The sequence below is a fragment of the Cynocephalus volans genome, chromosome 7 (genome assembly GCF_027409185.1).
Source record: "Cynocephalus volans isolate mCynVol1 chromosome 7, mCynVol1.pri, whole genome shotgun sequence".
Taxonomy (NCBI): Eukaryota; Metazoa; Chordata; class Mammalia; order Dermoptera; family Cynocephalidae; genus Cynocephalus; species Cynocephalus volans.
Genome location: NC_084466.1, coordinates 90600674 through 90613439, shown reverse-complemented (window position 1 = coordinate 90613439; position 12766 = coordinate 90600674). Strand labels below are relative to the sequence as shown.

Below are 12766 nucleotides of genomic sequence, written 5' to 3'. Positions count from 1 at the left end.
AGGCCGCTGCCTGGCTCTGCCCATAGAAGCTAGTCCACAGGTAGCCCGCAAGCTGAGAGCCTCCTCCAGGCCGGGGCTGCCTTACCTGGGGGCAGTCCTTGATGTAGTGTCCTTTGTTGAAGCACAGGTGGCACAGGTAGTTGGGCGGGGGCCGCTTGCTGGGCTTGCGGGCCTCGGAGGTGAGCGTCAGGTCTGAGAAGTGCTCGGTGAGGGAGCTGAGGCCGTCGGCGATGTTATTGAGGGAGCCATAGGGCGAGGCGCTCTTGTACACACTGCTGCTCAGCGCCTGTGGACGCAGGGGTGCAGCATTGGTGGCTGTGGCCTTGGGGGAATTCCCGCCCCCCAACCCCATGAATTCATACTGAGCCTTCAGCTGCCCAAGGGCTCTGGCCTCCAGGAGCCCGAGTTCAAATCCTAACTCTAGTTGTTGTGAGTCCACGGGCCAGCCAGTTAACCACTTAGCCTCAGTGGTCCTGTCTGTAAAATGAGAATAATGACAGCTACCTCCTAAGGATTCTATAAGGCTAAAATGAGGTCATGAAGGTAAGGCATTTTATCCCATGCCGGGCATTTGGGAACCACCAAGTAAATGGTGAAGATGACAGGAATGACTGTTATTATCATTACCAATAGTTCTTTACATACTGCCATGAGACAAGAAGGTCTAACAGAGAGCAAGCTGTCAGGTTTGGGGCTCTGCCACTAACTGGTGGAGTGCCTTTAGATGTGTCACTGCTGACTCAGTTTCTCAGTCTTGTAAGGAAGAGGAACACCAGCTTGCAGCATTGTTTCCATTTTATAGAACAGAAAACTGAAGTCGAGCCCTTTGCCTGATCTCCTGTGACATGAGGCCTTTGTAATCTGTATCCAGGGAGCTCCCAGCCTGGCCCAGGTCACCTCTCTGGGAGCCTGAGAAGGGAAATGGCCCACTTCTCCAACCTCTAGATGACAGGAACCAGACATCTTGCTCAGCTTCAAAGCTGTGAGGCCCAGGCCCCCTCCTGCTGTATACAGCCTCTATTTATAGGAGTCACGGGCTCCCGGAGGCCTGGCACCCTGGAATTTAGGGAAAGTGGGGCCTGCAGAGAGGCTGGCAAGGAATGGCCATGGGCTCCCTCTTCTGGGGCAAGGCCAAGGCTGGAAAGAGGCAGCTTCCCCAGGAGGGCCAAGGACAGACCCAGGCAAGGGACATGGGCATTCCCTGGCCCCAGTTCAGGTGCCCAAGAACGGCGGGAGTAAGCTATAAACCTTGGGGGGCCTTGGGTCAGAGGGGGAAGCAGGACCTCTGAAAGGAAGAGCTTCAGGTTCTCTTATAAAGATGGGACAAACCGGAGCCCAGACTGGGCACAGCCCTTTCCGTGTCCTCTCATTGTAGGAAGGGGAAGCTGAGAGTTGACCCCAGGGCGGAGGGCACACCCTCCCCTACCCCCAACCAGGATGGTCCCACCCCTCTCATGAGTGTACCACAGCCCCGCTGTTTCCATCTGTAGGGGTCTGCCACTCCCCTCCTAGAGGACACAGCCCTCATCATCTGGGAGTCATTTTTATTCTTGGCACCTCGGGATACTCTGCTGTGTGACCCTGGGCCAGCCCTGTCCCTCTCTGGGCCTCTGTTCCCTTCTCTGTTGCCTCTTTTGGACCAAAGCCTGGGATGTGAAGAAAAGACACAGACACACAACGGCCTATGGTGACTGGGGAATGGAACTCAATGGGTCTTAATGACTGTATCTGTTCTACCACTGCCCAGTCCTACCATGAAACCCAGGAGCAGTGGAGGATCCTACACCAACCTGCATTCAGTCTGAGGGTGACTCTCCCAGACTCCCTCAATGAGCCCAAGATGGAGTGGTCCACCCTGAGAGGAAGAGGGTCCCCATCCCTGGAGGTATGTGAGCTGACATGGGTCACCTTATGGGCGTGGGGAGGCTTCTGATGGAAATCGCCTAGATAATAGCAGTAACACACAGCAAGCACTCTCTGCTTCTCTGGCACTGGAAACTTTACACATTTTGATAACTGATGCTCGCTGAAACTCTAAGAGTCATTGTTCCCATTTTACAGATTAAATAAGTGTGTCCAAACTTGTATTGAATTTCCTGGGAAACTTGTAATTAATACAGTTTTCTGGGCCCCATCTCAGACCAACCAAAGTAGATGCCTGGGACCCAGGGCCTGGAATCTGCATTTTTTGGTATATGGTAAAATATACATAACAAAAGTTACCATTTTAACTACGTTTAAGTGTACAGTTCAGTGGCATTAAGTGCATTCACACTGTTGTGCAACCATCACCAACATCCAAGATTTTTTCATCTTCCCAAACTGAAACTCTGTACCCATTAACAACTCCCCACTCCGCCCTCCCCCCAGCCAAAATCTGCATTTTTTTAAGCCCCACCATGCAGCTCAGCCCCACCCAGCCTTGGGAGCACCTGGACTTTCCAGCTATCAAGGTCTCTCCTGATCTTGACTCTGAGACTCTCCCCACACCAGGAGACCCCCCCCTTCCCACCCACATCGGCGGTGGGGGGCAGCATTGCCCCAGCCTCTCAGACAAAAGTTCATCCAAACAAGAAACTCGAAGCTCCAAATGGTGTGACTCACTCTCAGGGCTGGGAAATGCAATTTCACAAATAACAACCCTCTTATTTCCCCCCCCCTTTTTTTCTTTCTTTCTTCCTTTCTTTTTTTTTTTTTTTCTGGATAAGATTTGAGCAAGTACACAGGAATCAGGATTGTTTTGGCAGTGAATTGTCAAGAGGAAGGGGAAGTTTGGTGGGTGCCAGAAAGTGCACTAATTATACCCTTGAAAACCTCTCCCACATCTTGTGGCCACGTCCCCTGTCCACTGACAGCCCCTCGGATACCCTGGGCAGCCAGAGGCCTCTGAGCAGACTGTCCTCTCCCTGGCAGCTCGACACCCTTGACCACCACTTCATGAGAGTCACAGCTTTCCCTGCCCGCAGGCAGCCCCACAGCCAGAGAAGTGAGGCCAGAGCTGTCTGTCCCTCCTCCTGACCCCTACCTCCAGTGTCCTCCAGCTTGTCCCCAATGGCTGCTTCAGCTCCCTTCCCCCAACCCCAGTTCAAGCCACCTTACAGCTGAAAGGGCAGAGAGCACTCGGCTGGCCCAACCTCATTCTCATGTTTCAGATGGAGAAACTGAGGCCCAGAGAGGCACAAGGACACAGGCCAGAGCACCGAGCCAGACTTGAGGGCCAGGAGTCCTGCCTGCCTGCCCCACGGCGTGAAGGGTGGGTGAGGCAGTGAGCTGTTTCCTCTCCGATGCCCCGTTTGAGCTCGGGCCATGGAGGTGAAAGGTGAGTCAGCCGCCCGGCCATTTCGACAGCCTGTGGAGACTGGCCAGAGCACAGGCTAGGAGACGCGGGGCTCCATCCCCTCCAGTGCGGAGCTGCGGCCTGGCCTCTTGGGTTTCCTGACTGTATGACATAAAATGGAGCAGGGAAGGGAGGCAAATTTGACCATCCCTGTACTCCTGCTTTCTTAAGGTCTAGATGCCCAGGTGCTGAGAGACACCTCAGAGCCCAGCATGCAGAAGGCAAGCTTAATCCACACAGGTGCCATCTGTCCACATCCTTCCAGCTGTGGCTGAAGGTGCGCACAGAGCCTTCATTGGTCAGCCCCAAACTCTGCCACAGCCAAGCTGCTCCACTCGGCGTCCCCATGGGGCAACTCTGATTTCCTCCCTGTACTCTGCACTTGCTGCCCCATCCTGGCGTGTCCTTCTCTGTGTCCATCCAGACCCCTCCAGGACCTGTCTCCAGATCTGGCTCTAATTCCAGTGTCATGACCCTGAACCCACCCCTTCCCCATTCTCAGGCTCCACAGAACAGTGTGAAAAGTACAGATTCAGGTACTTCGGAGGCCCTGCTGGCCATAGACACCCTAGCCTCCCTGGGGGCCCAAGCCCAGTCCAGCCATATGGTTAGCCAGGGGTAGGGACCACCACGCAACTCCACCTGCAGTTCCTGATGGCGCTCTGGCCTCTCTCTTATCTCTCTGCACGTGTGATGCCTCACCCCTCTCACAAGGCTGGACGTCCCTGAAGACAAAGGTTCTGCAACCCTCCATCGCCCCAGAGCTCAAGCTGCTTTTGCTGCTCCTGTGCCTGTCCTGGGTGCCGACAGGCACAGGTAGGGAAGGGCCTGGGAGCCCCTTGACAGTGCCCTAACCCCTTAGGATTTGGGTTGGGGTCTCAGAGTGAGTTCCTGTGGACTGAGTGGGAGGGAACTCCCACCCTAGATTTGGCTGTTCCAGGCACTGGAGGAGAGCAGCCCCATTTATGTGGTGGGTGGAAGCTTCGGGGACATTTAGGCCCAAATTGCCACCTCTCCCTCCCCAGGTCAGTGACCTCAGCAGCTAGCAGAAAGCATGGGATCTTCACACCACTTTTGGGGGACCGAGCATCAGACTCCTGCCCATTGCTGGAACTTCTCTATGGTTCTTGCTTGGCTGTTGGGGAAAGTTAGGTGATAAGACACTACATTTTATTCTGACCATAGTGTATGTCATATACTTAACTACATCCTTTGCTTTTCTTGGTTCTCTTTTCCTTAGCAAGAACACTATTTAGATGGGCATTATCAGCCCCATTTTATAGAGCTGAAAACTGAGGTTCAGAGAGGCTGAGTAACTTGCCCAAGGCAACACAGACAGCATGTGTGTTGGTTTGTTATATTTTAGTCTCTACAGGGCCTCTAAGGCTTGGTTTTCCATGCACGAAGGGAATCCAGAGGAAAATGCCAGGTGTGGACCATTCTCCTTGGCACAGAAACCCTGTGACATCCTATGCTAAGCTCCTTGGCTCTGGCAAGATAAGGGACCAGCTTCTCAGGGCTGCATGAGGGGTTGGGGCCCTAGGATGGTGGTTCTGCTGCAACACAGGGACACAGAGGCAGAGATTCCCAGGACTGATTCCAGTTCTCCCCACAACAAACTTGCCAAGCTGTGTCCTCCTCCCCTCCTCCCCTCCAGAACAGTCAGAGGGCACAGTGGGAGAGGGATAGGCAGGAGTCAGGGCAGGTGGGCAGAAGCTTCTGCGGGCTACTCAGAGGGAGAAGAGACTGTTACAGAGACAGGACAAGAGACAGACAGAAGAGGCGGGGACAACAGGCAGAGATGGGGAGCAGCATCCACTGGGAAGGAAATGGCAGTGGTGAGAACATTGAGAAGGCAGCTCCAGGGCTGGGCCGCTGGGCAGAGCAGCCCTGAGGAGGCATGGCAGGAGCAAGTGCTGGTCTTGTGCCCCAGGCTGGAGAAGGGCCTGGAGGAGGAACTCTCTGACTCTAGTCCCCAGCTCTGTGGGGGTTCTTTTCATCAGCTGAACAACTGCTTTCTTATCCCCAAAAGCCACCCCTTCTACTCCCCCCCCCCACCAGACACGTGCACGCGCACGCACCCACACCCACACTACTCCATTTGGGACAAGAAACCATTCATCTCATAAATGAGTCCGCCACTTCTCCCAAAGAGATCTGTACTTCTTCTACCCCTAGGGTCTATCTGGGTCCAACACATGCATATGCTATCCACACAGAGGCAGGTGTGGAGAAAAGGGGACAATCGTGGGCAAGATAGGAAGGGGGCCAATGGGAAAATGAAGCCACACTTTGGCTGAGGGTTTCCCCAGCTGCACTCAGCCCCAGGCTCTGCTCCTGTATCCAAGATCTAAAGCTGACCTGTGGGCCAGGAGGGTGCAGGGCTGGTCATCACAGGAGAAGCAACCCTTCAGCCAGGACCCGCGAGGGCACCCCTGGAGGCTTGTTCACCCAGTGGTTATAAACATAGTTCCCTGTAAACAGCCAGTGCTCAGTAAAAGACTCTTTTCGATGAGGAGAGTGAGCAGAGAAATGGGGAAAAGACCAGGGGATCAGTCAGTGGCAGCAGGACAAAGCAGAGAAGACCCAGGGGAGATCTTCTCCCTCCTCGACTCCTCCAGCTCCCACCCAGGGAACACTCACCTGACAGGTGCTTATGTTCCACGGCTGTTATCCCTCTGCCAAGCTAACGCATAAGCACTGGAGACCAGAGTGCCTCTCACTTCTGGGGTGTATTTGTTGAATGAAAGCAGAAAGCATGAATCTGAGAATTCCAGGACTGAAAAGGACCCTAATATTTAGCCAATCTGGGGTACAACTGAGGCTTGCGGCCTCTATGGCAGGGGACCTTGATCTGGGATCCACTGTTGGCCCAAAGGTATCCATGGTCCCCCTGAAATCACATGTGTGTTTGCACGTGCACGTATGCTTGTGCTTTGACTTGTGCTGACAACAGGAACTCCAGCTGTCTTAGATTCTCAAAGAAGCCCAGAACCAAAGAAGGTCAAGGACCATTAGCACACCTAAGCCTCTGCAGGGACACCTCTAGGAACAGTGTTTCTCTATCACCCAAGTCAGCTCAATATAATTAATTAAGCAATCAATAAACATTTCTTCTGTGAGATAAAACAAAAGGCTTAGAGACTGAGGACAGCATTCACATGGATGCAGGCGTGAAAATGGAAGAGGGGAGGAGAGGTTTCAACTTAAGTCATCCACCCACCCATCCACCCATCTAGTCAACGTTAACCGAGCACCTAGGACATTCCAGGCACTGGCCAAGCATCAGGACTGCTTAGTAGAAACAGACAAGATTCCTACTCTCAGTGTACTAACAACTTAGCTTTCAAGACAGACGACACACTGCATAACAAAGGCAAGACCAATTGTTAAGGCATGCTTTCCCAGAAGCATCTACAACTCATCAGTCCCAGGGTCACAGCAGCTAGAGGGAGGTCTGCTCCCCGTGGCAGGTAGGTGCAGCCTCTCAGAGAAGGGAATCCATCTATGTCACGAAGATGTAAACTGGAATCTGTCCATTGTACAAGGGCAGGGAATGGCACTTGAGATAGAAACAATAGCAAGTGCAGGAGCTTAAAGGAGTGGGACTGCTTGGTGTTTTCAGAAACCTCCAGTAGAGCAGTATGGCCAGGGAAAGACTGAATAAGTGATTATACATCACCACCACCCCCACACACAGAGAACAGATCAAGTGTCCTGAGACCCAGGCTAGAGCCTGGTTCCTCCGATGATTCCCCGAATGCATCATCTTCCTCTGAATAGCCTTAGTTTCCCCATCTGCACGATGGGATGTTGCACACAGGCTAGGATATGGGTATGAAAGCACTAGGAAGTACTCAGTGTCCTTGTCCTCTGCCTCTCCTAAACCAGTCCAGCCTTGTACTACTGTCTCATGGAGCACTGTGCTGGGTTTCTAGGGAGTGGCTGGAGCAAGGACGTGTATGTAGGAAACCTAGTACCCATGACCAATGCCCACCACTGCTCAAGGGGTTTGGGATCAGGGCAAAACACCACAGGGACTGAGACTTCTGCCTGCCCTGCACTGGGCCCAGAGAGTGACCCAGGTGAGAGCTAACCTGGTGACCAAGCGCAGGACAGGCCACAGGAACAATGCATAGCTAAAGCACAGAAGAGTTCTAGATCTAGCTTTGCCACTGACTCGCTGGGTGACTTGCCAGGCATCTGTGTTCTCTCCTGTAAAATGGGAGCTATGAGGAAAGAGGAGCCAAGAATAAAGCCCCACCCAAGAGTAAGGGGCTGCTCTGCAAGGGCTGTCTTCTCCGTGGGCCCTCCTCTTGGTGCTGACGGCACCTGGCTCTCTGCCGCCGCTAATTACTATTACTAATGCTGCCTGCTTTCCCCTCCCAACTGACTCAGAAGGTCCACGAGGTATGGTCTCCCCTCTGAGCCCATGCCCGCCTGGTCAACTTAATTTGACTAAGGGAGGGTCAGGTCAACTCAGCCAACAGCTTCTCAAATGATGTTCCTCCTTGCCTGAGTCACAGTTGAGCTTCCCAAGAGTGGCCAAGGGGGTTGGAGGCATCCTTTCAAGCTCCTGGCTGGGCTGGAATTGGCCATTCCTCCCAGGCCCCGGGGCTGCCCCCTCCATCCCACACAGACCACAAAGCCTTCTGGGAACCAACTCCAGCTCCTGAAGCCCACTTTCAGCCCCAGCCCGGCAAACTCCCATCCTTGGACAGAAATGTGGCTTTGTTCTACGTATTCACACTGGTCAGGCAGCCCCCTGGCTCATCTCTACCCATCAAGGGCACATGTGATACATCCAAGCCCTCAGAAACTGTCACAACTGGACCTTCTAAAGCAGGACACTACAGTTGCTCCTCTGAGCACTCTATGCACAACCATGTCTGTGTGAAAGGGCTGAAGGCCCTGGGAGGGGGCCTCATGACACCCTTGCTGCTGTTCTCAAATCTCCAATGGCAGGAACAGAGTGACAAAGAGGAGGAGGTCTTCAGTGCTGCAGAATACAGTGCAAGGACCCAGGGAGGGCACCTGGGTTAACAGCTCTAGGAAGAGCTTGCTAAAGGTTGGAACTCTCCAACAAGAGAGAGGTCTGCCTCAGTGGAGCATCCCTGGGCCTGGAGATGCTTGGAAGAATACTGGCAGGTGTTCTGTGACAAAAACGTTCTTCGGTCAGATAGGTACGGGAGATGCTGGGCTAAAGGACGGTTAACAGGTTTTCTACTTTAGGACTTCTCAGAGCCTTTACTGCACTAATGGGCATTGTGTGTCTCCAAAGAAAGGACAGTATACTGTGCTTTCCAAATGTATTTGACCCCAAATTCCTACCCCCAACACCCACAAAGTAGGGCTTACTCGACAGTAGGGCCATACCTTCCAGCTATCTCTGTCTCTGGAGGAAGAGGGAAAGAAAAAAGCTGCCCTAAGAGTCTGCCCTGAATGGAGCGAGACAGCCACATCTCCCCTAGGGTTGGGGGGCGAGTACAGCGACTACCCAGGAAGGGCTCTGAGCACCCTTCTGCGGGGCCCAAGAGTTAATGCTTAACAAGGAGGTAACTCTGCTTTTCCAAAGGAAGAATCCCACAGCCCCTGCACTGCCGTAAATTTAAATTCCAAAAAAAACTTGGCAGGGAAGACCCCACATGACCCAACCTCCACTTATTCTAAGGAGAACTGCCTCCCTTGGATAGCTGGAAAGAGAAAGGAGGGGCTCAGTCAGGGGCCTCAGGAATCTCTCTCCAAAGACCCATAGCTGTTGCCACAGATCAGATTTTTTAAAACTGGGTTCACAGGGCCTAGTTTCTAGACCCAGAAGCCTTTTAAGAACCTGCACAAGGTGCTTGTGCCTGCTTTGGCCTGGCACTCTCACCATGAGCTGGGAAGCCCCCAGAAGCAGCAAGTCACCTCCTGGTGCTTGCTTCTGCACTTGCATGTGAACACTGCCATCTCCCTCTCTGCTCCCAGGCCCAGTGTGCTACTCAGAACCCTTGGCTTATCTTCAGCTTCCAGAGCCGAGGTTCCAGGAGCACAATGGGCTTCTGTGCCCCCATGTCCTCACCCCCTTCCCCCAAATCCCAGCTGCATTCATGGTGTTTTGCTATTGTGGTGGGAGCAGCCTGGGGGTGGTACAGGAGGGGGTGGGCTCTTGGCACAGGGGCTGGCGCAGACAGGCTGTGGTCAGTGGTCAGTATGCAAGTCACATCCACAGGCACTGCCACCAGGGCCTGCCAGGCCTCGCACAGAATAGCGATACTCCTGGGCCCCCTGGGTCCCTTCGTAGAGCTCCCTCCAGTCCATACACAACTTGCTTCCTCTTTGACCAGCCCCTCAGTGGCATTAAGGTGGGGGATATTTTTTCTTGCCTTCTTAGCCAGTTGCTATTTTGGAGCCATATTAAGTCACCCTCTAAGCCCTGGATGCAGGAAAGGCCTGTACCAGGAACACAGCTGGGGCTCTGAGAGGGTTTAGGAGGCAAAGCGGTGGGGGATGAGGATGAGTGAGCCTGAAGCCAAGAGAGCCATCAGGAAGTCAGCAGGCACTGCTCTCCAGCCTCTCCAAGGAAGCCACTGGCCTGTGAGCATAACAGAAGCCCCTCTTGTCTCTCCTAACCCAGCACACACATCTCTCCTGTTTGCATAGGTCTCAAATCTCACACAAACCATCCTGGGGGATAGCAGAGACTAAATTTAACAGATGGGTAGACTGAGGCCAGAGAGAGATGCGGGTTCCCTAAAGTCAGATAATGAGATATTTTTTCTTACCATGGCTCTATATAACCTCTTCCTGTCCCTTCCACCCTGTGTCCCTTCACAGGGAAACTGAGGTATGCAGCACTGAAATGACAGGAGGCAGGTCTAAATGAGCCCCAGCTGGGATCCTGGATGCCAGAAATTTCCAAGAAGAGGCACAACATCCTACTTCCACAGAGGACTCCTGATGGCCCAAAACTCCCAGGCCCTCTCAACAGAGACTCACAGGCAGGGAACAAGGACATCCTAGAGTGGGAGCAGAGAGAGGGTAGCAGAGGCTGATTAGGGACCCCACTTGACCTTTGGGTCATGGCCGCCCTCCTTCCTGGATGAGAAACTCCCTTGGGGCTCCCATAGCATCCCCATTACATTATCCACCATTCGCCCCCTGTCGTCTTTCTGTCTACTCATCTGTGGCCCCCACCAGCCTGTGGCTGTGAATCCCCAGGAGCCCACACAGAGCTCGTCATATGTTTGGTAAGAGAATAAACTGAAAAGACCCAGGCACTAAAGAAACACCCCACAAAGAGTCCTCCAAAGTCACTGGTCACCTGAAGCCAGTTCCCTGAAGAGGTGGCAAAATCTCTTACAAGAAAGAAAAATCCTCATCCAAGAACAACTCCTCACATGGAGAGTGCTTTACAGTTTACAAAGAGCTTTGGCATGCCAATGCTTTTGCCTGGCACTAGAGGTACCTTTCCAGACTCATCTTCCTCCACTACGCCCAGTGCCCCTCGCCCCTGAGGCAGTTCTATCCACACAGGTCAACAGGTTAGCTGGGTATCGTTGGCCTCAGGCCAGCATTTTATATGCCCATGTCTCCCCAGTAAATAGTATCAGAGTTGAACATATTTATGAGGCCAGAAAAGGTGACCCTCTGCCTCCTGCTCTCTTCCCCAGCACACCCTTGTATACACAGGCGTTCTTCCCCAACCCACTCAGGACTCTGACTCCTCTAAAACTAACTGGCATGCCCAGGTCTAGAAGGAAAGTGACCCCCATATGTGAAGCTCTTCCTCCCCCCGCACCTTCACAGAGAGAGTTACCACAAAGGGGGTAAACGGCCACCAACGGGTGTCTGCAATTATCAAACGAGGTGAGAGTAAGCGGGTGCGGGGGGGTCCTCCAGCTGAAGGGACAGAGGAGTGGTATCTGAAGGCTCTGGAGAGGACCCCTCAAAAGGACTGGGAGGTCGCCGCAATCTGTGTATTTATCTAGCTGGGGAAGAGGAGCTGCCCAGACGACTTTGTAACTGAATCCACCTAACTGGCAGACTTTGCAACACAGCCGGCCAGGGTTTCTGCAAAAGGCGCTGGGCAGCTGAAACTTCTCCCCCTATCTAGCCCCCCTCCCAAGAGCTCAAGAGGATTTCCCTTTCATTTCCTTCCAGGCTGGGAGGGCAGGGGACAGCGCAGTCTGCGGGGTCAAGCCCTCAAAAAACCACTTCCGATGTGGCTGGTGGAGGGCCAGCAGCTGGAGGATGTTTCTGGGGGTCCCCATGTGAGAACAGCAGGAAAAGCCCTCTGGGCCAGTCACTGCTCTCCAGGGTGCCTTTCGGGTAGGGAACCACCGACGGAGGAGAAATGATTTTAGGCCCTTCCAGAGGAGCTCAGAGCAGAATCTGAACTCTCGATCCCAGCCAGCGGTGGGCGTGGGAAGGACACTTGGAAGGGACTCCCCGCCCTGGCCGCACCCCGGCTGTCTGGACAGAATCCGGAGACAGCCCCCCACCCCATCCCCAAGCCCCTAACTGCAGGGCTCCCCCAGCTGAGAGAGAGGGTGGAGGGCCTCGCCCGGGCCTGAGCTGCTGCAGGCCGGGCTCAGCAGGGAGCTGACGCGCTCCAGGCGCCCCGGGGACTTCGGGCGGCGAGTTTGACAGAGCTGAACGGAGCGAAGCCAAGCCGTGCAGGGCAATGCGGAGCCGGGCCAGGCCAGTAAGAGCCGGGCAGACAGACGACGGCTCGGCGCGGTGGGGAGGACGGCGGGGGCGCGCGGGAGCACCCACCTCTCCGCGCTGCAGCTGGAAGAAGCTGTTGAGATAGCTGGAGTGCAGGGGCGAGCCCAGCTGCTCCGGGCGGCCCTTGCCGAAGGCCAGCTCCGGAGGCGCGGCGCCGGCGGGTGGCTCGGGCCGGAAGGCATCGAAGGCGCTAGCCTGGTGTGTGTCCTGCAGCGACAGGTAGACCCAGTTGAGTAACTGGGCCGGCTGGTACACCGAGGCGGCGCTCGTGTCGATGGCCGACAGCAGGCTCATTTTGCTCCGGCGATGCCGGCCCCTCCCCGGCCGCCCGCACGCGCTCCCCCCACGCAGCGGAGGGGCGGGCACCGGGGAGCCTGCGCCCACTGCCCACTGCCCGAGCCCCGACGGCAGTCGCCCCGCGTCCTGCACCCCGCGCCCTGCCCGCCGCCGCCGCCGCCGCCTCCCCCGACTGCAGCCCGGGCGCGCGCGAGCGGAGGAAGGAGGCAGCGAAAGTTGGGCAGGAAACTTTTGGCCCCGCCCCGCCCCGCCCCGCGATCCGCTATCTGCCTCAGTACTGACCCCTCCGGCGGCGGCTCCCGGGGTGGGATCCAAGGAGGCCCCGCCCACTCCCCGCCCCTCGCGGCGCCTTCCTCGCCCCCCATTGGCTGTCTTATTAAATATAAGCACGGGGGCGGGGTGAGAGGGGAAATGAGGTAGATG

At 55.0% G+C, this 12766-nt stretch overlaps 1 protein-coding gene across 2 annotated transcripts in view; it reads right to left on the bottom strand.

Annotated features, from left to right (window-relative positions):
• ZCCHC24 (zinc finger CCHC-type containing 24) overlaps positions 1 to 12461 on the bottom strand; it is a 61237-nt gene extending 48776 nt beyond the window's left edge. For both annotated transcript variants that reach the window (XM_063103159.1, XM_063103160.1), the window contains exons 1-2: positions 12095 to 12461; positions 86 to 286 (exon numbers count right to left, since the gene is read on the bottom strand). In XM_063103159.1, coding sequence (XP_062959229.1) covers positions 86 to 286; positions 12095 to 12340 — 447 coding nt within the window. In that variant the 5' untranslated portion in view covers positions 12341 to 12461. The remainder of the gene's footprint in view (positions 1 to 85; positions 287 to 12094) is intronic.
• Positions 12462 to 12766: the final 305 nt, after the last annotated feature.